Here is a 21,620-nt window from a genome sequence, read left to right on the forward strand (position 1 = left end):
TCAACCCAGGCTGGTTCTGAACTCCTGGGCTCAAGAAATCCTCCCACCTCTGCTTTTCATAGTGTTGGGATTACAACAGCCGATTTTTTCTTTCCAACCAAATTTAAACCCTTCTGTTAATTGCTCTCTTGGTGGTTGCAGCTCATCCTTCCAAGCCTGGGATAACTGAGGCTCTTGGTTCGGGTTTCTGGTTCTGGTTTCCATCCCAACAACCCATCCCCCACCCCCACTGGGGCATTTGCACACTTGACTGGCCTAACCCAGGGATTCCAGCCTGGGATTTCCAGACCCTGGGGAGCCAGATGGGTTCTAGAATTTGGACAGGAAAAAGAAATTACACCTTTATTTTTACTAACCTCTAATTGAAATTCAGCATTTCCTTCAATTACGAATATGGGTAAAACCTCCAGTACTCTTAGCCGTACCTTCGACTTCTCACTAATTGATACCACAGCTACTTTTAAGTCTCACTGTGATTGTTGTGGAAATCTCAAGTATGGCTTATGCTCATTAGTATTTGGAAAACGTCAGTAGGTTATTACACCTGTTTCTAGATCTTGTTATTAAATATATTAAAAAGAAGCACATTACTTTCATAATTTTTTAGCATTTTGGTAAACTGTTCCTATTGGTTTTCTTTATAATCCTGTACATTTGATGGGTTTTGTTGTTTTTGTTTTTGAGACAGTCTCACTCTGCGGCCTAGGCTGGAGCACAGTGGTGGGATCTCGGTTCACTGCAACCTCCATCTTCTGGATTCTAAGCAATTCTCCTGCCTCAGCCTCCTGAGTAGCTGAGATTACATGTGCACGCCACCACACCCTACTAATTTTTGTATCTTCAGTAGAAATGGGGTTTCACTATGTTGGCCAGGTTGGTCTCGAACTCCTGGCCTCAAGTGATTTACCCACCTCAGTCTCCCAAAGTGCTGGGATTACGTGGATGAGCCACTGTGCCCAGCCCAGTGGCTAAAACCTAATTCTCCAAAAAGAATTAGATTTTAAAACTTTTATAAGTTTATAACCTAATTCTGAGGAGGACTTTTATAACCTAATTCTGAGGAGGACTCAGTAGAACTCTACAGCCTACCAAAGGGGTTTATGGCACAAAAAAGATTCGGAAGCCCTGGCCTGACTGCATTCCTGCCAGGCCTCCGAAGAGCACCCCTCTGGGTTGAGAAGATTCAGGCGCCAAGACATTCATGCATCTCCTGAGGTCCCACAGGCAAAGGCCTGGATTATGCAGAAACAGAACACAATGCTGGGCAAAATAGGTGATGGGGAATGGAATGGGGAGAGGGAGGAAAAAAGGAAGACAGGAAGTGGTTTCAGAGGGAGGTGCAGGGGGCAGAGTTTCCAAATCCCCAAGAAACCCACTCACAGTTGTGGAAAACTCAACCTTTATTATTACCTGCCTACTGCAGGGGATTAAAATTGCCTCAAGCTAGGTCCATATATTAGTGTAAAAATCTGTGTCTCTCCCCCCAAAAATGTACAAACCCCAAGTGATTATAGAAAAATCAATGTGGCAGCTACGATAGAGATGTCCAACCCCAAGGTTACAGGCCGTCGCTCCCTCTTTCCCCCTAATCCCAATATTTACTCCACAGAAACGTACAGGCTTAGAGAAGTTCTAGCTACAAGACCGCCGATGGAAAGTGGGGTGACTGAGGGCTGGGGCGGGGCCACCCCCAGGTCCAGTGTTTCAGGTGATGGAGGAGGAAGAAGCCCAAGCTGAGGACAAGTCCAGGAGCAGGCACAAGGGAAGGTTTTCCTCTCCTCCTTGTCCTCCTCAGCCCCCAGATGCTCAGCCAGTGGGGTCCAGTGTGTGACAGGGAGAGAGAAGCTGGGGGTGCAGCCACCTCTCCAGGAACCAGTGTTGTCCAGTGGGGCCCAGGTGCTCCGATGGGCCATGTCCAGTGTCTGTCCTATATTTCCCCCCACCCTTCCCCAAGGGATGGCTAGAGGAGGTTGGAGAGGATCCCATCCACAGGGCCAGCTGGGTGGGCAACAGGGGCTTCTGGGAAAGAAGAACAGGAAGGGGACATGAGAGTGTATCCGGGTAGGGGAGAAGGGGCATCAGCTCCCTGGGTGGGCCAGCCCACCTGCAGTCTCACTGCCTCTATTAGAGGTGATAGGCCGTCGGGAGGAGAAGGGCAGGGGTGCCATTGGCTCCTCTTGTTTTAATGTCACTGGCTTCCTCTGGATCCTCCCTGAGGGAGGGGCAGCTAGATGTGCGATTCACACAGTGTTGAGAGCATCCTCTGCGAGGAACCGATGCAGCTGGGAAAAGGGTGGTCGCTGCTCAGACTCCCGGCTCCAGCACCGAAGCATCAGCTCATATAGGCCCTGCGGGCAGGCAGGCGGCCGGGACAGGTACACCTGCATTGTGGAAGTGTGGATGAGAGGGAGGGAACAAATATTCTTTAGTCCCAAGGTGAGGAGCTCTGCCCCTTCCGTCCCCCACCTCGGACCCATATTCCCTCTCCTCCACTCTGACCTGCCGGCCCTGGTCCCGGAAGAATTCCCCTGCGTTCTCGATGACCTGCTCGTCGGTGAGCTGCCCAAAGGGCTGGGCCCTGCAAAGCATCAGCACCTCCCACAGGGTCACTCCAAAGGCCCACACGTCACTTGCAGTTGTGAACTTCCCCTGGGATGCAGAGAAGGTAGCAAAAGCAGACAGGGACATCAGGCAACCAAGACCCTCCTCCTTCCTGTCGGAAGCCCCACGTCCACTCTGGGCTCCACTCAGGCCTGATCCCTCCCCACACCAGGCTCTCCTCTCCTCTGCTGGCCACCTTTTCCACCTCCTCTCCCTCAGGCTCTGCCTTTCCTCTCCATGCTCTGGTCCTCTCTCCAGGGCCCTGGCCCACCTCTTCCTTCTGCTGCTCCTTCCTCTCCATCCACCCCCACATTCTGGTCCTGACCCTCGGTCTCCCTACCCAACCCCTTCTATCTCCAGCTTCCTCCCTCTCCTCATCTCTCCAGCTCTCTGCCACCCTGTCTCCATCCCCAGTACCCACTCCTGGCTCCTGGACCCTTGTCCCATCACACTGCAGCTCCTGCTTTCCCCAGTCCCTCGGGCCAGGAGAACCTCATTTTACAGAAGAGGTTCGGTAAAATGCAATTCAGAGAAAGTACGTGACTGACGGAGACCAGGGCTGGCTGTGAGTGGCAGCTAGTGTTTTCTCACCTGCCCTGCCCCCGCCTGCCTGTCCTCAGGCTGCTCACCATGAGGATGCACTCCCAGGCCATCCAGCGGATGGGCAGTACCGCCCGGCCCTGCACACGGTAATAGTCCCCGGCGTAGAGGTTCCGGCTCATGCCAAAGTCTGCAATTTTGATGGTGAAATTTTCCCCAACCAGGCAGTTCCGCGTGGCCAGGTCCCGATGTACAAAGTTAAGTGTGGCCAGATAGCGCATGCCCGAAGCAATCTGGGCTGCCACGTGCAACAGCATTGGGTAGCTGAGAAGGGAGCCGACAGAGGGTCACTGGGGGCAGCTTCGCAGATTCCCACCCAGGAGAGGAAAGAGAGCCCACTCCCCGGGCCAGGTCACTCTGGCTCCCCATGCGGAGGTAGAATGCCCACGTGAGGCCAGGCGTCAGTTCCCTCTCAGTCTCCCAGGCCTATCCAACCCTGGGGGGCTCTTCTTTTATTTTATTCCCCAGTCTGGACTCAGGGAAGTAAGGGTGAGAGAAAGCAAAAAGGACTTCACAACAGGGCCCAAGTCCCTTCACCACGCTCACGTAGTCACCTCCAGCCTTTCTGTCCATGTTCCTGGATTAACTTGTCACATGTTCCTCATCCCAGGCCTTCCTGGAACCTCTCCCTGCCTTCCCCACCCCACAATCCCCTCTCTTCTCCCAGGCTAGAATGAGGGGAGATGAGGAGACCCCCTTGGGGAATTCTCAGCAAGGCCCAGCCTGGGTAGGCAGGTACCTGATGGTGGGCACCTGCGCAGCCTGCCCATCCCCGGGGGCCCCCTCGGCTGCCTTGTCCTCCAGCTGGTGGGCACTGAGGAACTGGTTGAGGTCGCCGTTCTCCATGTAGTCGGTAATCATGCAGAGGGGGTCGTCCTGCACACACACGCCCAGCAGCCGGATGATGTTTGGGTCCTTGAGCCTTGACATGATCTTCACCTCCTTTAGGAAATCATTCCTGGAGAACAGGGAGGTGATGAGGAGAGCCAAGTGGGTGGCCTGCACCTCCCCTCCTGCTCAGGTGGATCAGGCGCTCCCACCCCCAGCGTAAACGCAAATCCCCTCCCCCAGATGCCACCCCTCTGTTGGGCTCTGCTATTATTCTCTCTAGGTGGCTCCCCACTCTTCATGGCCTCCCCTCCCTTCTTCCAGATGCCATCCCTGGTCCTCACCTGGCATTCTTGGTGGCATCCGGCCGTAAGATCTTGACAGCTACCAGCAAGGGCTGTCCCTTACGCACGTTCAGGGGGAAATCAAGACTGACCAGATCTTGAGGGCTGTCGACCTCACACAGGTGCACCTGGAGAAAGAAGCTCATTTACTGGACAGTCACAGGGTCAAACAGGTTAACATGGTCACAAATGACGAGGTTCCTGGGCGGGGATGTGTAGGCGTGGCATCAGAGCACCCACTAGGGCCAGACATGACTGATGGCTGGGTAGGCACCCTCCTTACCTCCCCAAACTGGCCCTCGCCAAGCTTCTCCTTGAAGCGGAGCCGTGATCGAGGGAAATCCACTCTGGGGGGCCCATCCCCGACTGCCCCTGGGGGCAGCGCGGGCACAGCATAGGTATTGCCCCCGGTGACGCCCTGCAGGGTGACAATGTCAGCCTCGGCATAATGGGGGACGCTGTTCTGGGGAGGTGGGGGCAGAAGCGGGGCACCTGGCTTCTCAGGTTCCATATAGTCCCCACTGCAGGCTGCAGGAATGAGGGGAAAGAAGACAGGACGAGGCGTCAGGAACAGCCCAAGAGCTGTAGTTCTCCCCGCCTCAGCCTTCTGGAGGGCCCCGAGTCTCCCAGTCCAGTGAGAGACTGGGTCTATGCTGTATCCTCCCGGTATTCCATGCACCGACCTCAAACCAGGAAGACACTGGCATGGGATGAGAGTTAGCTATTCCAGAGGTTTTCAAGGCAATGAGTATGGCTGAGCAAATCTGTCATACAGTATTACTTTGTAGGGCCTCCCTAGGGTCTCTCAAAAGACCATGAGATAAGTCTTGGCTGGAAAAATTCATCCACGAACCTCAGGACGGTCCCAGCATCCAGGCACCCTCCACCTTCCAAACCCTGGTCCCGCTCACCACCAGCTCCCTCCCCTTCACTTAGCTTCTCTCCTGAAGCTTTCAGCCTGGCTCCTCCCAGCCAAGCCCTCCCAACCCTTTCAACCCAACACACCAAGCTCAACAACAAGCAGAGACAGAGGCACACAGAGAGCGGGAGGGTAACAGCTGCTCACAGCCCCAACACGAGTTGTCTACAGACAAGAGAGGAAGCAGAGCTGTCCCCTCTTAGCCCTGGGGAAGGGGCCACAATGAGAAGGCAACACCAAGGAGAGGAGGGGCAGACGGAAAGGGTCAGGGCATGAGCCTTCACCTCTGGGACTGCAGAGAAAGGACACATGTAGGGGAGAGGGCAAGCGCCCGGGGTGAGAGCCCTCCTCCTCCCAGCTCTAGAGAGGGGAGAATAAAGGAGGAGTTACATGAGTTGGGGACCACCACAGCAACCTCCTCTCTAGCTCTGGAGAGCCGAAGAGATGGTGTGGAAGAGGAGGAGGGAGAAGAGCTGGGACCAGTAAGCTTTCTACTCCTCAGCTCAAGGGCGAGGCCTTAAAAAAGAGCAAGCAGCAGCAGAGATGAGCTAAGGGCACAAGAGCTTCCTCCTTGGGAGCTCAGGAGAGCAGAATAGGCCACAGTGGGGAGAGGAGGAAGTGCAAGGTGTGAGGGCTTTTCCCTGCCCCAGTAGAGGTATGGGGAGCCTGGCAGAGCCCAGGGGCAGAGGGGCTTACCCTGGGTGTTGGTGGGTTTGGCCCAGGCGGGTGTGGGGGGGCCCGGGCCTCGAGGGGGACGGGCGTAAGTGGCCAGAAGGAGGCGGTAGGCTGGATTGGAGAGCAGCAACGCTGTCGGGAGAAGGAGGAGGGGAAACACGGGGAAGGGATGAGACTCAAGGCTAGACAGACAGGGAGACCTTGAATAGGGCAAGACCAGGGCTGACGGGACGATTGCATTAAGAGACAGACAACATAAAACAAGGACCTGCAGAGTGACAGACAGCTGGCTGGAGAGTGAATGGATGGACAGATGGGACATATGAATAGATGGATGGATGGTAAACTGATATTTTGTTGGATGGATGGACAATAGATGGACAAATGGATGTGTGAATATAGATGGATGATGGATGATGGATGATGGATGATGGATATGGGTGAATGGATGGATGAATAGATTTATGAATTTAAACAGAATGAAAGATGACGGAGGACTGAGTCTAATACAAAGCAGAGGGGCCAGGGAGACACGACGAGAGGGTACAAGGAGAGATGTCTGTGGGACACAGACAGGATGGGACCACGGGGGGTTATGGGTAATACATGGGGAACTCTGGAGAGAGACTATATGGTAGGGACAAGGAGTGATATAGACAGTAACCAGGGGCACAGAGAGAAGAAAACAAGTAGAAACTGGGGAAGACAAGAAAAAAAAAAAAAAAGAACGGGAAAGGGATACCATAAGAAAACAGCAGAGAGAACAGAGATGCGACTGGAACAGGGTGGGTCTCACCAGAGCCATTCGGGACACAGGGAGCGGAGTGTGGCGGATTCCCACGAGGCCGGGGCTCCTGGTACGGGGGTGGCTCTCTAGGACCTGGGCGGTTGTTGATGAGGATAGTGTCCCCAGGTACAGAGAGGTGAACCGTCAGCTCCTCTTCCAACACCCGCCGCTCAGCCTTGTCATGGGGATGGGAGGCGTCACCCATGCTGCTCGGCACACACAGCCTGGCGCTCCGCCGCTGCGTGCATCTCCACGTTCCCTCCCTCAGCCCTCACAGGAGTCCCACCACTGTAGACAGCATCAGCACCATCTCACAGGTAGAGAAAGCGAGGCTCAAGAGCATGGAGGTAACTTCCCTAATGACCCACAATGGGATTCTAACCCTCATCTGCCCAGTCCGTAACTATCAATCTTTTACTTTTTTTGAGATGGAATTTCATTCTTGTTGCCCACGCTAAAGTGCCATGGCATGATTTTGGCTCACTGTAACTTTCGCCTCCCGGGTTCAAGAGATTCATGCCTCAGCCTCCCGAGTAGCTGAGATTACAGGCATAAGCTATCATGCCTAACTAATTTTGTGTTCTTAGAAGAGATGGGATTTTACCATGTTGGCCAGGCTGGTCTCGAACTCTTGGCCTCAGGTGATCCTCCTGCCTTGGCCTCCCAAAGTGCTAAGATTACAGGAGTGAGCCACTGTGCCCAGCCATCAACCTTAATATATTATCATTGCCACTGGACTTCAGCTAGAAGATGTGGCTTGGGGTGTGCCAGACGCCTTCCCTTTGCCCCTCCAGCCCCACTCTCCACCTGTCTCCACCCTGCTTCTGCCTCAAGGCTGAGCAGTGGGGACTGCACCAACAGACCTGGTTTGGGGTGGCCAGAGAGGAGCCCAGCAGGAGTTTGGGGCAGAAAGTGAGGTCAGGGTATCTATTCTCCCAGGCCCTCCCTGAGGGGTAGACACGGGCCAGCTGCATCCCAGAACCAAAGTCTACTGCCCCTGTCAAGGTGCCCTCTCCACAGACCCTCTCCTCCAGGTCCTGGTATTTGCCAGCTCCTCTCTGCTTAGCAGGCCCGGGGCTGGGGAGCAGCCCTCCTTGAGCCCCACACCCCCTTCGACATGGTGTAAGTGGTCTCTTTACTAAGCCCTCCTCTTGGGATGCTAGTGGGCTGTGCCCTGCAGGCCCCACTGGACCCTGGCTCATGCTGGGGCCTGGCCTCCCCCCGCCACCCCGCATGCTTCGGCTGTGCCCACCTTGCTGAGGAGCCTGCGCCAGTGCAGCCGCCAGAGCATGAGGGCAATGATGAGCAACAGCAGCAGGATGATGGCCACCAGGCAGCCGATGAGGATGGCGGTCGGGCTCCCCTCCGCCTTGGCCACGGGCTGCTGGCCCCTGGGCTCCAGCTCTGGAGGAGGCAGCAGGGTCAGCACCACAGGGAGCTCCCACCCCAGCAGAGGGGGAGGCCCAGGGAGAAGGGTGCAGAGGGTCCACACTCCCACCCAAGGCTGCTCACCCAAGCTGCTGAAGTTGGTGGGAGGTGGGCCAGGTGGCCACCAGGGGGCTGGCGGGAAGGTGCCTCCCAGCACTGGAGAGGAATTGTTCACCACATCTGGGAGAAGGAACAGAAGAAAGCAGGGAGGTAAATGAGGGGGAAAGCCGGGGGGGAGGGGAGGGGGGCAGTGGATTGCTGTACAAAGGAACAGAAGCAGGGGTGATTCTTTTTTTTTTTTTTAATATGGTCCACTTCACAAATTTGATTCTCAATAGGCAAGCATTGACCAGTGGCAGCTGGGGGAGCAGGGTCCTGGAAGTCCCCAGCTGTGGTGGGTGTTAACCCTATAGTTGCTGGATTGTGGGGAAGCAGAGGGTGGGTATCTGGAGGCTTAGAGAAGAGGCTATTTCTCAAGTAATACAGAAGTATTTCAATATTTTAACAATCAGTACTATCACACTGGCTCAGTAACAGTCACGGGCGAGGGGCTTACAAAGGAAACACAGATATGCTGAGAGCAAGAGACAGAAAGGGGCACAAGCCATTTGGGGCATCCCTAATTGAGAAGCCTTGTAGCTGATGGGTAAATATTATGCGAGCAATGAATATTTTAGGAGCACTGGAGAGTTAGGAATTAAATCAGTTGTCAATCTCAGGGGCTGGGGATGGGGCTACTCCAGGGCTTACCAGAGATGAAGGAGATTTCACTGAAGAGTAACCAGGGCCCAGCAAAGAGGAAGCGGCACTGCAGAAAGCGAGCCACACGGCCGCCCAGGGGCACCGAGACAGCCCGGGCTCTGGGGTCCCCCAGGTTGCCCCCTAGGTTGTGGCGCATGGGCTCCCCCTCCCAGGCCATGGCAGGGCCCCGCCGGAAGCGGCATTCCACCCCGCCAGGCAGGCGGGCTCCCAGCGTGTGCATGTTGTTACAGTGGACCTGGGGGGGAAGGGAACAGGGCACAGGGTCAAGGCTAGGAGAGTGCTGGGGACACCCCAGCAGCACCACCATGGCTTCAGAGCCCTCTTCAAGAGCCGGCCTCACTCACCTGCATGGCCTGGAAGGCCCTCAGCCGGTCAAACTCAAACTCCATCTCCACGTAGCCATTGGGGAAGCTGTGGTTGCTCCATCCCACATAGTCATAGCCCGGCCAGACCCGTAATTCCTGACTCTTCCTAAAGTCATCCAGCCCCACCACACCGTCTGCCAGCTGGCCCAGACCCCCATACTGCAGTCTGCAGAAGAGGGGACCAAGGAAGAGGAGGTTGGAAGGGAAGAGGGTCTTGACATCCAGCACTGTGCACCCACACCGCCCCCCTGCCCAGTGGCCTGGCCAGCCCGGCTCCCATCCACCCATCCCACTCCCACCCCACCCCATGCTCATGCAGCTGGCCCTTCTCTTCTCTCCACCCCTGCCCCAGCACGATCACATGTACTCTGCAGGTCACATCCAGCACAAAGGCACCACCTCCAAGGGGCACCATTTCAATCTATGATGTGCATATTTATTGCGGCAATTTCCAACAATGTGTGTTAGCAAAGGGGTGCCTTTTTTGTTCACCGTCACATGGGCTAGTGGTCACCACAGTCCCACCCTTTGAGGCCTCACCTAACACATCCCTCTTCTCAGTTCCTCCATCTCACTCCACAGCCTACTTACCAGCCCCATTACACACACACAGACACACACACACACACACACACAGTGCTCCCTCCCATCCCAAACTCCATGCCCTGCAGGGGCCTTTCTCACCCGCCCACAGTATGTCCATCGTAGGTGGAGTCGTTGAGGTACACGGCCTCAGATAAGTACATTGTCTGCCCCACAGGGGCGGTGTAAGACAGGAGTCCATCTGGGGCAGGGTGAGAGGATGAGGGTCAGAGGCACGAAGGAGCCGTCCCCATCCCTGCATCAGGCCTGGGCAGGTTTCAGGTCCCTTCTCGTATCTCTCCACTGGCTCACTGGCACAGAGGAGATAATGCTGGCCAGCCCCCTCCCTGGAATGACAGCTTCCCAGCAGGAGAAAGGGGATCCTGGATCCCCATTCTCCACACTCCCCACCATCCAGTCCCCGAGGCAGGAAACAGATTCTCAGGGAGCTGAGCCACTCACCCCTCCAGAGGCAGCCATAAAGCTCCACCCGCAAACAGACACTCATGACCCGGTCAGCCCGGGGGTAGAAGCGAACCAGTCGGGCAACCATGGGGGGCCCAAGGTCCTTCAGCACCACTCTCTCAGGGTCCTCATTGCCTGAGATCACCTGCGGGCCAGGAAACGGGGGGTGAGTGGGATAGGGTCCAGGTCAGATCTAACTTCCCAGCCACTAGCTGCTCCTTGGCCCAGCCCGCAGTGGCCACTTGGAGACCTGTGAGGGGTGGTGCCAAGCATACAGCACTGTGGGGTGCAGCCAGGCATGGGTGAAACCAAAGGTCTGCAGCTGAGACCTCTGACCCTCTCGCAGTTCTGATGGTCCGTCCTCAGACTCCAGGCTCAGCTGCCCTCTTCTCGCCTGGCTCCATCCATTTGTCTCCAAGCCTGTCATCTCGTTGTTCCCAGATTCTCCCCAATCCTCCCAGCGCTGCACCCCTGCCTCAGCTTCCCCTTCACTTTAGCCCATTCCCTCTGTCCATTCAGCAGAAGTTGGCTGACTGCCCGCTCTGTGCCAGGCACGTTCTCAATGGTGAACGTCAGTCCCTGCCCTTGCAGGACTGAGATCCCAGCAGCGGAAACGCTGTGAAGAAAAGGAGGCAGGGTGTATGGACAGAGCAGTGAAGTGGGTGGCCAGAAAAGGCTCTCTGAGGAGGTGACACCTGGCGGGGAACTGAATGGAGGGAGAGCCTGTGGTTATCTGGGGGAGGAGCTTTGCAGGCACAGAGAAAACAGAAAATGTCCGGAAGCTGTGGGAACGAGCCCTGGCGTGTTCCAGCAACAACAAGAAAGGCAGTGTGGCCAAGGAGGCACACGGAGCAAGAGAGGCAGGCGGTAGCGAGGTCGGGCTGAGCACCCTGCACCCAGCTATGGGCTCAGCTTTTGTTCTGGCAGAGTGGAAAACCAGCACAGGCATGTAAGCTAGGGGTGATGTATCTGATTTACATGCGCTAAGGTCCACTGGATGCAGCCCCCAGGTGGAGATTTGACTCCAGACAGAAAAGGGTAGGAGCAGGGAGACCCATCTGGCATCTCTACTGCCCTCATCTAAGCTGGAGATGGTGGGCAGGTGGCCTAGGGCAGTAGAGGCGGGGTGATGAGGAGTGTCTGGGTTCAGGAACACCATGGAGGTAGAACAGACTGGGCTGCTGCTTTGGAAGGAGGTGAAAGAAAAAGAGGAATCAAGGACATCATCTTAGCATACAGCTGGGCAACCAGGCAATGGTGATACCAATTCCTGAGGTGGAGAATGCCGGGAGAGGAGCAGGGTTAGGGTGTGAATGGGAATCAAATTCAACTTGGGAAGCTAAAGGTACGTTTGAGATGCCTATTAGACATCTAGGTGGCTGGCTACAAGTGCTTATAATCCCAGCACTTTGGGAGGCTAAGGTGAGAGGATCACTGAGCCCAGGAGTTGAAGACCAGCCTGGGCAACATAGCAAGATCCCATCTGTTTAAAAAAAAAAATGGACATCTAGGTGGAGAAGTCCAAAACGTGGCCAGGTTTACAATACTGTTTGGAGGTCAGGTGAGAGGCTTGGGCTGGAGATAATACACTGGCGAGTCATCAGTGTAAAGGTGGTGTTTAAAGTACAGCTGGAAGTCAGAAGAGACACCCTCCTCTGGGTGCTGCCCGTGCCAGCCTCACCTCCTGACCCCAGCGGTCCTTCCAGTCCATCCAGCGGCGACCATCCCGGGAGTAACGCAGCCGGTAGCTCCGGGAGAACTCCTTGCCCAGGCCCCCCGCATGCCGTCCCTGGGTGCCCACCAGAGCCACCAGGTGCAGCCGTTGTAGATCCACCTGCAAGTACTCCTCCTCCTTGGGAAACACCGACCCTGCGGGGCACCACGCCCCATCCCCGTCACTGCTCTCCAACCTGGGAGGGTGAAAGGGGGCACAGAGAACATCTGGCCCCAGGTCCGCCCCTGTCTCCAGTACTTAAACCCCACTTCATTCGCCCCCTCAGACTTCAGGGGTTTCATTGGCATGGGCAGAGGGATTGGAGGGGAAGTTGAGGTCCCAGGAGCTCCCCTCGGGGTAGCTGCAGCTGTGCCAGGTGTGCTAAGTACCTGCTGTGGCGGGCGGCAGTGGAGTCTGACCAGGAGCTGGAAGCAGAGATGTCACTGTCTGGGATGGTCCGGTCCTGCATGCCCAGGGCATAGCGGCACTTGGCTGAGTAAAAAACAGGCATGTGACAGGTCAAGGCCCCCAACTCTCTACCTCCCAAGCCCTGTCCCTCAGGGACCCATGATTCAGTCTCCTCACCAGGATCAAAATGTCCCTTCATGTCAGCATCTCCAGTTGCCACCAAGAGCAGCAGCAGTAAAGATAAGAGGGCCCCTGGCCCCATAGCTCCTGATCCCGCAGGCCTAAGGGGGTGGGGGCAGCATCTCTGCAGGGGATAAAACGGGTGGTGGGTAAGTTCATCAGGGGGATTGAGTCATAGCTGACAGCAATAGACAGAATGGGCCACTTTGGGGATAATAACAGTAAAACGACAACAACAGTCATTGTTTAACAGCATCAGCTGTATTTTTAGAATGCTTCCCCTGTGCCAGACACTGGCCTAAACCCTTAAACAGAATCCATAATTTTATCTTCAGTCACTTCATATGGTAGATACTATTACTCTCCATATTTAACACATGAAGGAACTGGGGCAGAAATCAGATAACTTCCTAAAGCCCCATTTCTCCAATCAAAAACGGGCAAAATAACAATGGCTTAGGAGAAACAAGTGCACGAAAAATCTTTATAACACACACAGCAGGAAACGGGTTAATAAGTACTATAAACTAAGGCCCCTTAGGAACTGACAAGAAAAAATATATAAGCAACCCAACAAAGAAACAGCCAAAGAATGTGAATAGTCATTTCATAGAAAAGCAAAGCCAAATTGCCAACAAACACTTTTTTTTTAATGATCAAATTCACGAGCATCAGGGAAATACCAAGCCGATTGACAAGATATATATATATATTTTTTTTTTTTGAGACGGAGTTTCGCTCTTGTTACCCAGGCTGGAGTGCAATGGCGCGATCTTGGCTCACCGCAACCTCCACCTCCTGGGTTCAGGCAATTCTCCTGCCTCAGCCTCCTGAGTAGCTGGGATTACAGGCACGCACCACCATGCCCAGCTGATTTTTTTGGTATTTTTAGTAGAGACGGGTTTCACCATGTTGACCAGGATGGTCTCGATCTCTTGACCTCGTGATCCACCCGCCTTAGCCTCCCAAAGTGCTGGGATTACAGGCTTGAGCCACCACGCCCGGCTGACAAGATATTTTTTAAGGCTGTAACATATACAAGTGGTGGAGAATGATGAAAAGGGAGGCACCATGCTCGATGGCAGAAATGTAGTGTTATCCTCTATTGGGAAAGTGATCTAGCAGTGTCTATTACAATTAAAAATGCACATCCTCTTCATCCCAGCATTCCCTCTCCTAATGATCTACCCAAATGAGGTGAGAGAAGCACCAGGATGTAAGAACACATGCGCAGGGCTGGGTCTGGTGGCTCATGCCTGTAACCCCAGCACTTTGGGAGGCCGAGATGGAAGGATCACTTGAGGCCAGTAGTTAAAGACCAGCCTGGTCAACATAGTGAGACCCCATCTCTTTAGAAAAGTAAAAAATAGCCAGGCACAGTGGCTCACACCTATAATCCCAGCATTCTGGAAGGCTGAGGCAGGCAGATCACCTGAGGTAGAAGTTCAAGACCAGCCTGACCAACATGGAGAAACCCTGTCTCTACTAAAAATACAAAAAAAATCAGCCAGGCATGGTGGCACATGCCTGTAATTCCAGCTGCTCAGGAGGATGAGGTAGGAAAATCACTTGAACCCAGGAGGCAGAGGTTGTAGTGAGCCGAGATTGCACCATTGCACTCCAGCCTGGGCAAGAAGAGCAAAACTCCATCTCAAAATAAATAAATAAATCAAATGAAAAATAAAAAAGAAGGGAAAAAAAGAAGATATGTTCAAAGATGTTTATTATGGCACCTTTTGTAAGGACATAAATCTGCAAGACGTGAATGCCCACAGGGGACAGTCTGGAATTTTTTTAAAAAATAAGTTTATGGACTACTACGCAGCTATGAAAAGTAACAAAGAGGCAATAAATTCCTAACAGTGTAATTTCCCTGTGCATCTGTTTGTTTGTTTGTTTGTTTTCCAAGACACAGTCTCCCTCTGTCACCCAGGCTGGAGTGCAATGGCATGATCTCAGCTCACTGCAACCTCTGCCTCCCAGTTTAAGTGATTCTCCTGCCTCAGCCCCTAGAGTAGCTGGGACTACAGGCACACGCCACCATGCCCAGCTAATTTTTTTATTTTTAGTAGAGACAGGGTTTCACCATGTTGGCCAGGCTGGTCTTGAGCTCCTGGCCTCTTGATCCACCTGCCTTGGCTTCCCAAAGTGCTGGGATTACAGGCATGAGCCACTGTGCCCAGCCCATGCATCTGTTGCATATGAAAAGCAAGCTACAGAAGTCTAAAAAATTATCCCACCTTTATTTTTTTTTATTTTTATTTTTTTGAGACAGAGTCTTGCTCTTGTCTCCCAGGCTGAAATGCAGTGGCGTGATCTTGGCTCACTACAACCTTCGCCTCCCAGGATCAAGCAATTCTCCTGCCTCAGCCTCCTGAGTAGCTGGGATTACAGGCACCCGCCACCATGCCCAGCTAATTTTAGTACTTTTAGTAGAGCCGCGTTTTTGGTCTCAAACTCCTGGCCTCAGGTGATCTGCCCGCCTCAGCCTCCCAAAGTGCTGGGATTACAGGCATGAGCCACCTCACCCAGCCCCACCTTTCAAAAATAGAATAAACGAGCATCCATGTTTGCATATATACCTGTTTTTATGCTTAGAGAGAGAGAATATATAATAGAATCTAACAATGTAACAAGAGTTAACATGAATGAGGCAAAAGAAAAGCAAATAAAAAGAGAAAAGACAGGGAGATTATACTATTTTTCTAAATTCTGTAACATAAATGCATTTGTCTACATTTTAACACAATCCCCAGGTGATCTGTGCCCGTTAAAGTTTGAGAATCCCTACTCTGTTCCTCAGGCCCAGAAAGCTTATCCCACCTAAAACCATTCTAAATGGCATCTCCTTACAAACTCAGAAAGTATCTACTCTCCCCTGCCCCAGAGCCCTGTACTGAAGTCTCCAGGCCCTAGAGTCCTGAGGGGCTCTGCTGCCACCTCTTATAGGTCCAGGGCGTCCTGGACCCAGTTACTCCTGCTATGCCTTCCTGAGACCTAGACATCCCGTCCCCCCAGTTCCCACTTTCAGAAGGTGGCTGCCTCTGAGGGACTGAGGAAAGGCTGAGTTGCCTTGGAGATGAGGGCGGGTCTAAAGACAAGGAAGGCAGGTCACCCCAGGAGGTAGGAGGAGTGGGGGATACTCCCCCATCCCTTTGTCCTCCTCCAGCTGCTCCCACAATGCACTAGGGCAGGAATGTAAGAGGCAGCTGAGACCCCAGAGCTCTGAAGCAGCAGCTGAGGGGGATGACTGAGTTGTGGGGGGCACTCAGTTGCTAGAGGCTAGAACCAGCAGGCATCACGCCTGGTCCCTTAGGGTCCAGCACAGGGGAGCAGGCCCCCAGAGTCCCAGGAGACTGGCTCGGAATTCCTGGGTGCCGCTCTCCACCCCCACCTCCCTCGGGAACAGCGGGGCTCTTGTTCCCCAGAGTAACCTTCTTGCCTATCCCAGATGAGTCATCGGAGCCACTCAGAGCCTAGAGGAGCCTGGGGCAGAGATACAAAGGCAGGCAGAGGATAGGCGGCACAGGGAGACAGAGCGAGAGCCACGATGCAAGAGGTAAATAGAGCAGGCTCAGAAACACGGGGCACAAAGCCAAGCAGAGGAGCACAGAGAAGCACAGAGACATCTGGGCTCTCCATTCTCTAACACCCCCAGTCACCTCCTCTCTCTCCACTGGTTCTTCAGCTCACAGTCAGACACACAGAGGGCAAGAGAGGACAGGCCCAGAAGACCTTCCCCAATCCCACCCCCTCCCACCCCATTACAACCAAGACAAACCAGGGGCCAGGCCACCTACCCCGCCTCAAGCCCTTCATGCTCCTCTCCCAACCCCATGTCCCACTCAGACAACACACACACACACACACACACACACACACACACACACACACACAAATACACGGTGAGACACACAAACTTACTGAGCTGGCTCTAAACAGCGAGGCTAAATGTGGCATGCGCACACCCCCCTCTCAGTATCTCTGACAACCCTCACAGAGTTCCAGAGACCCGGCAAACACAGAAGCTCATGCACACATCAGCCCGTCCACACCTTGGCATTCCTTCAAGTCCAACCCCATCGCTCAGTGAATAGCCACCTTCAGACACCTGTGAACATGAAATAACAGACACCACATGCTCCATGACCAGAAGACAGTGTGAGACTCACACGCCCCAGCCCTTGGGCACAGGATCCCCAGAGAACTGGAGCCCAGCCTCTAACACACATGGGTGACCGAGCCAGAGGGTGGTAGAGGGGGCAGGGAACAGGTGGGTGCTGGGTGGGAAGAGTGGCAATAAGGACAACAGCCTTTCCCTGCCTTTCCAGTCGCTCTCCTTTCACCTTCTCCACCACACCCCTCAGTCCTGCACCCACCTACAGGCCCTCAGCAACGGCCAGGGGCCTTGGGCGCCAGCCTCTGGCTGCTGGAAGTGCTGGGAAGGAATGTCCAGCCAGGAGCCAGGCGTGGGGGGTGGGACCCTGAGGCTGGCGCTCACTGACAGTGACATTCCCTCATGGCAGAGCCAACTGACCATCCAGCCGGGAAGAGCGGTGTCACTGGTGGGCTAGCGTGCCAGTTCCTCTTTCTGCTGGACTGTGACCAGGCTGTCCCACTGGGACGTGGCTGAGTGGAGGCTTAGCAGTTAGTAGATGCCCGCGGGGACTGGCCAGGTAGAGGGCAGGGCCAGCTCTCCAGGGGGCAGATGAGCTGACTCAGTGGGGCCGCACGGGAGCACCTCCTCCCGGGGCTCAGTTCCTCCACACTGAGTGAAGGGGGACTTCCCTCAATGCTGGGAGGTCAGGGGCTTCGCCTCCCCCAGCCCCCGCCTCCGGTTTTCAGACTGTAAGCCCAGTGTCGGGGAGGCGGGCAGGGAGGCTTGGAAGAGCTGGACGAGCAAGCACTGCCCGGGACGTCCTGCCTCCCCCGCCCCTCGCCCTGCAGCCACCACCGCGCGCCCGCACCCTGAGAGCCCCCGGCCTCCGCCCGCGGGGTCCGCCCGCCGCTCTCCCTACCTCTCATCGCTCTTCCCGGCAGACCCAGGCGTCCGACCCCGGAGCGGGGCCTCCTCGGCGGCGGGGCGAGGGGCGGGGAAGACGGAGGGAGCCAGGAGCCGGGAGCCGGGAGCGGGAGGCGCCGGCGGGGCTCGGGTGTCGGGAGGCGGCTCCCGCGAGCAGCTGTCGGGGGCCTGTTCCGGGGAGAGGAGCCAGGGCTGGGGCGGCTCGGGCCCAGGCGCCGCCTCCCCCTCGCCTCGGCTCCCTCCCTTCCTCCGCCCGCTCCTGGCGCCCGGCTCCCTCCCTTCGGCCTTGTCGCCGCGCGTTCGGGCTCGCCGCCCTCCCTTCCCCCTCCCGGACCGAGTCTTCCCGGTGGCTCCCACGCCCGGCGCCGCGCTCCCGGCCCCGCGCCCGCCACGCCCACCCCGCGCGCCTGCGCCCGGCCTCCCCCAGGTAACCCGCCCGCCGAGCGCGCCCAGCCGCTCTCAGGCAGCCCAGCCGCCAGCCTCCCCGGACGAGAACCTCCAAAACTGGCGCCCCAGGGGGTCGGCTGCAGGCCTGCTCAGGGCCCACGAGGGGAAGACGCCCCTCCTACTTCTGGGCTCGGTTCCTGTGGGGAGAGGCGAAGGGGAGCAGCCCCGGGGCAAGGAGTTAGGAGCAGGTTCCCACAGGCTCGGCCCAGCCCAGCTGCGGGAGTTCGCCCCGAGAAGGGAGCCGGGCTCAGGGATCACCTGTCCAGCCAGGCCCTAGAGCGCTCTTACTCCACCAACCTTTGCTCCTCTCCAGCGGCCTGTGCGCTCCCGCCCCTACGGCCCAACCTGGAAGGTCCCAGAGCCTGATGGCGGGCCCACTCTCTTCTAACCCCTTCCTCTCTCCCCTCTCCTCCCAGTTCCTCTTTCTGCAGGGTCTTCTAACCCCTTCCTCTCTCCCCTCTCCTCCCAGTTCCTCTTTCTGCCGGGCCGTCTCTGGGACCCGGGGGTCCAGGCTCCCAGGCTCTGATTCCCCTGGGCTCCCAATGGCGTGGCGAGGGGAAGGGAGTCAGGAGTCCTCCTCACAGCAAGCCTCCCTCAGCCCGAGCCAGCTCCGGCCCTGGTGGGCTGGAGGGTCTGATCACTGGCCAGAAGAGGCCAAAAATGAGGCCAGGACAAGTTGGGTGGTGGGGAGGAGGAAGAAGAGGAACAGGAGAAGGATGGAGGCAGAGGGAAAATCAGACACAGTCAAAAAGGAAGGGCACCAAGAGACCCAGAGAAGATGACACAGTGAGACTGAGTAGGCAAAGCAAATGGCAGAGCTACTGGGCAGAGGGCGGAGGGGACAGAACAGCTTGTGGTGGGAGGTGCTTTCTCCCTACTCAGCACTACCTCAGCCCCTCACCTCTCTCCAAACCCCTACCCCTGCTCACTACCGAGACAATGTCACGGTCATAGGACGGCCTCTCCACTGCAGATCTCCGCCCCCTGCCCCTCACAGTAGATAAAAACATACCCTGCTTGCAGTCCCAGACAACAGTTCTAAGAAAGAAACACAAAGTCCCAACCAGACAAGTACACAAAAGCACTGCCAGGAAGAAGCTGGCCCTTGGCACACATGGGCACTGGCTCAGAAGCCCAAGGACGTTCCAACGGCTGAGGGACCTGCTAACAGACAGCCCCAGGGTCACTCAGAGAGCAGCCTCTTCCCACCTCCCGGTCCCACCAAGCCCCCAGGGAGTCCCCCAGAGCACCTACCCCTCCGGAGACAGCAGCTAGGGAATCTAGGTCCAGGAGACGCTGGGCTGGGGGTGGGGCCAGGCTGGAGGTGGGACCAAAGCTTCCCAAGTCACCTCACCTGGCAGCCGCAGCCCCTCCTTCCAGGAGCTGTGCTCTGGGAAAGCCCCGACAGGCCTGCCAGGCAAGCTACAGCCCGTCATACCCTGGTGGGACATTCCACACCCCAGGCCCACGCTGACCCTGGTTAAGTGCCATGGCAGTGCCAGACAGAGGGGTCCGCTAGGGAGAGCAGAGGGAGCTAGAGAGTCCTGAAACCTTTGTCCCCTCTTCTCACTGCCTCAGGAGAAATTCCTAGTGGTGATGCCCACCTCGCCCCAGCTCCAGGCTGGAGGAGTGGGAGGGATGCAGGGCTGGGGCCCAGTGGAGTCAAGTGACAACAGAAAGGGAGCTGGAGCCAGCTGGAATGCAGGACTCGGAGCCGAGATTCCCAGGGGCCTGAGAGGGAAATCCCAGCCATCCTGGGGCCCAGAGAGTGGCACCAAAGACCAAGAGGGCCTGATCCCCCATCCGTGATCCCCAGAGCCCGTCCTATATCTCCTGCATCACTCCCAATCCCAGAGGCCCCCCGTGTCCCGCAGAACCCCCAAATGACCCTCTACCATGCCCTCCCATGCTGGGCTTCCCTCCCCTTCAAGCCAATGGCATCCTCCTGCCCAGGAAGGAGAGGAGGGGAAACAGCTGAAAAAATGTGAGAAGAGGCACGTAGGAGAGGGGAGAGGGCAGCTTCAGGCCTGCAGTCCGCCTGGCCACAGGAGGGAAGCCCAGGAGGACCAGGAGCGAGAGAATAGACCAGATGGGCCCCCACGCATACACTAACCACTGACCGCAGTCCCCTTCCCGGAGCTGCAGCTGCCTCCGGGGGAGCAGGCTGGGTCAGCAGCTGGGGGGAGTGAGAAGTGATGGGTAGGGGGCAGGGTGAAAGAGTGGACAGAGCCTTGGGTGTGAGTCAGACCTGATGCCACTGAATACAAACTGGAAACTGAGGCCAGGGAGTGAAGGAGGAGATGGAGATGATGTAGCTTTGGGAGAGAGATGAAACAGAGCTCAGCTGTGGATAGCTTGGGGGACGGGGAAGAAAGGGGCAAGGGACCAGAGGAGGGAGGGGAGGCTGATGGCCAGTTGGGGACGATGGTGAGGGAACTCCCAGAGAGACGGGAGATGGACTGAGGCCAAGGCGGAGCAGACGGCTCCGAGAGAGGAAAAGGAGGATGGAGACAGGACGCAAGGAGGTGGGAAGCCCCAGGGGCTCAGAGGAGGAGACTGAAGTTTGGGAAGAAAAGGGCTGAACTGGTTAAGGGAACTGCAGTGGACTCAGAGGGGAAACAGTGCTGGGAACAAAGCCTAAGGCAGGGAACTGAGGAGGAGGCTGGGAGCTGGGCAGACAGACCAAGGGGACATGAAGCAAGGACAAGGGGAGAGCAGGGGCTGCAGTGAAACAAAGTCGAAGGAAAGAGGAGGAGACTGGGGTGCAGAGCGTGAAGCTAAGGGACGTGGGGAGATGAGAAGTATAAAAGGCTGAGAAAGGAAGAGGCACCTGCGGGACAGATGGACACATGAGGCCCAAAGAGAATCTAACCTGTTTCTGGACAACAGCCCCCCGCTGGGGACACCCTAGCCCCTCAGCCCATTTGCCACACCATGACCCCCAGCTCTATTCCCGGTCCCTCCCCTCCTCCCTGCCGAGCTCTGGGCAGATCCCCTCCTCCCACCGCACCTCCAGCCAGGAAGCCTGGTCCCTGCCCACAAGGGGAGGGCCCAGCTCCAGCACCCACTCCTGCCCTCCCAGTTCAGCTCTGGCTTCCTCCCTCTCACCTCCAGCTCAGGATTCTCCTAGGTCCAAGTCCCCCCAGTCTCAGGCCTTTGGGGTTTCGGGTCTGGGGCTGCCAAAGCCGCCTGGCTTTGTCCGAGAGTCCGGAGCCCCGGGCCCAGGAGCAGCTGCCCGGGCCAGCTGCGGCTGGCTTCGATGTGACCATGGCAACCAAGTCCCGCTCCCCTCACCAAGCCTTGAGGCCCCCGCAGAGAGGGAGGGAGCAGCCTGGCCAGGGAGAAAGGGAGGGGAGGCTGAGAACTGTGAAACAGAACCAAACGGAGACCCCAGACAAAGAAACCCCAGACAAAGGGAGATGAAGGGAGGCAGAGGAAGCAGAAAGCGGTGTTGGCTGGTGGTGGCCGGGAGCTCAGGCTCTCCAGAGGGGG

General features: G+C 56.3%; 1 protein-coding gene across 21 annotated transcripts; it reads right to left on the reverse strand.

Annotated features, from left to right (window-relative positions):
- Window positions 1–1,382: 1,382 nt before the first annotated feature.
- DDR1 (discoidin domain receptor tyrosine kinase 1) lies at window positions 1,383–21,362 on the reverse strand. Of its 21 annotated transcripts, none has more exons than XM_039465046.2 (22): window positions 19,383–19,699; window positions 19,141–19,289; window positions 18,178–18,265; window positions 17,677–17,849; window positions 16,714–16,769; window positions 12,656–12,782; window positions 12,460–12,562; window positions 12,038–12,266; window positions 10,354–10,501; window positions 9,994–10,093; window positions 9,289–9,475; window positions 8,933–9,179; window positions 8,267–8,362; window positions 8,007–8,158; window positions 6,764–6,929; window positions 5,989–6,099; window positions 4,657–4,901; window positions 4,374–4,501; window positions 3,941–4,159; window positions 3,231–3,465; window positions 2,500–2,649; window positions 1,383–2,381 (listed from the first exon to the last, which is right to left on the reverse strand). In XM_039465046.2, the coding sequence occupies exons 6-22, from the start codon at window positions 12,738–12,740 to the stop codon at window positions 2,241–2,243; spliced, it is 2,742 nt and encodes a 913-aa protein (XP_039320980.2). In that variant the 5' UTR covers window positions 12,741–12,782; window positions 16,714–16,769; window positions 17,677–17,849; window positions 18,178–18,265; window positions 19,141–19,289; window positions 19,383–19,699; the 3' UTR covers window positions 1,383–2,240. The 21 variants fall into 21 exon arrangements, with proteins under 21 accessions (XP_039320980.2, XP_039320970.2, XP_039320986.2 ...); XM_039465036.2 differs by having other exon boundaries at window positions 19,141–19,292; XM_039465052.2 differs by lacking the exon at window positions 19,141–19,289.
- Between the last annotated feature and the right edge of the window lie 258 nt (window positions 21,363–21,620).

The sequence above is a fragment of the Saimiri boliviensis genome, chromosome 4, assembly GCF_048565385.1.
Source record: "Saimiri boliviensis isolate mSaiBol1 chromosome 4, mSaiBol1.pri, whole genome shotgun sequence".
Lineage (NCBI taxonomy): Eukaryota > Metazoa > Chordata > Mammalia > Primates > Cebidae > Saimiri > Saimiri boliviensis.

Excerpts from the sequence above, each read along its gene's own strand:
- DDR1 (XM_003944639.4), bottom strand. The coding sequence starts at position 16,618 with ATGCCACATTTAGCCTCGCTGTTTAGAGCCAGCTCA. Across the intron at positions 6,100-6,763 it reads CTGTGTCCCGAATGGCTCTG|CGTTGCTGCTCTCCAATCCA; the intron begins GTGAGACCCACC and ends TTCTCCCGACAG. Across the intron at positions 2,650-3,230 it reads CCTGGGAGTGCATCCTCATG|GGGAAGTTCACAACTGCAAG; the intron begins GTGAGCAGCCTG and ends TCTGCATCCCAG.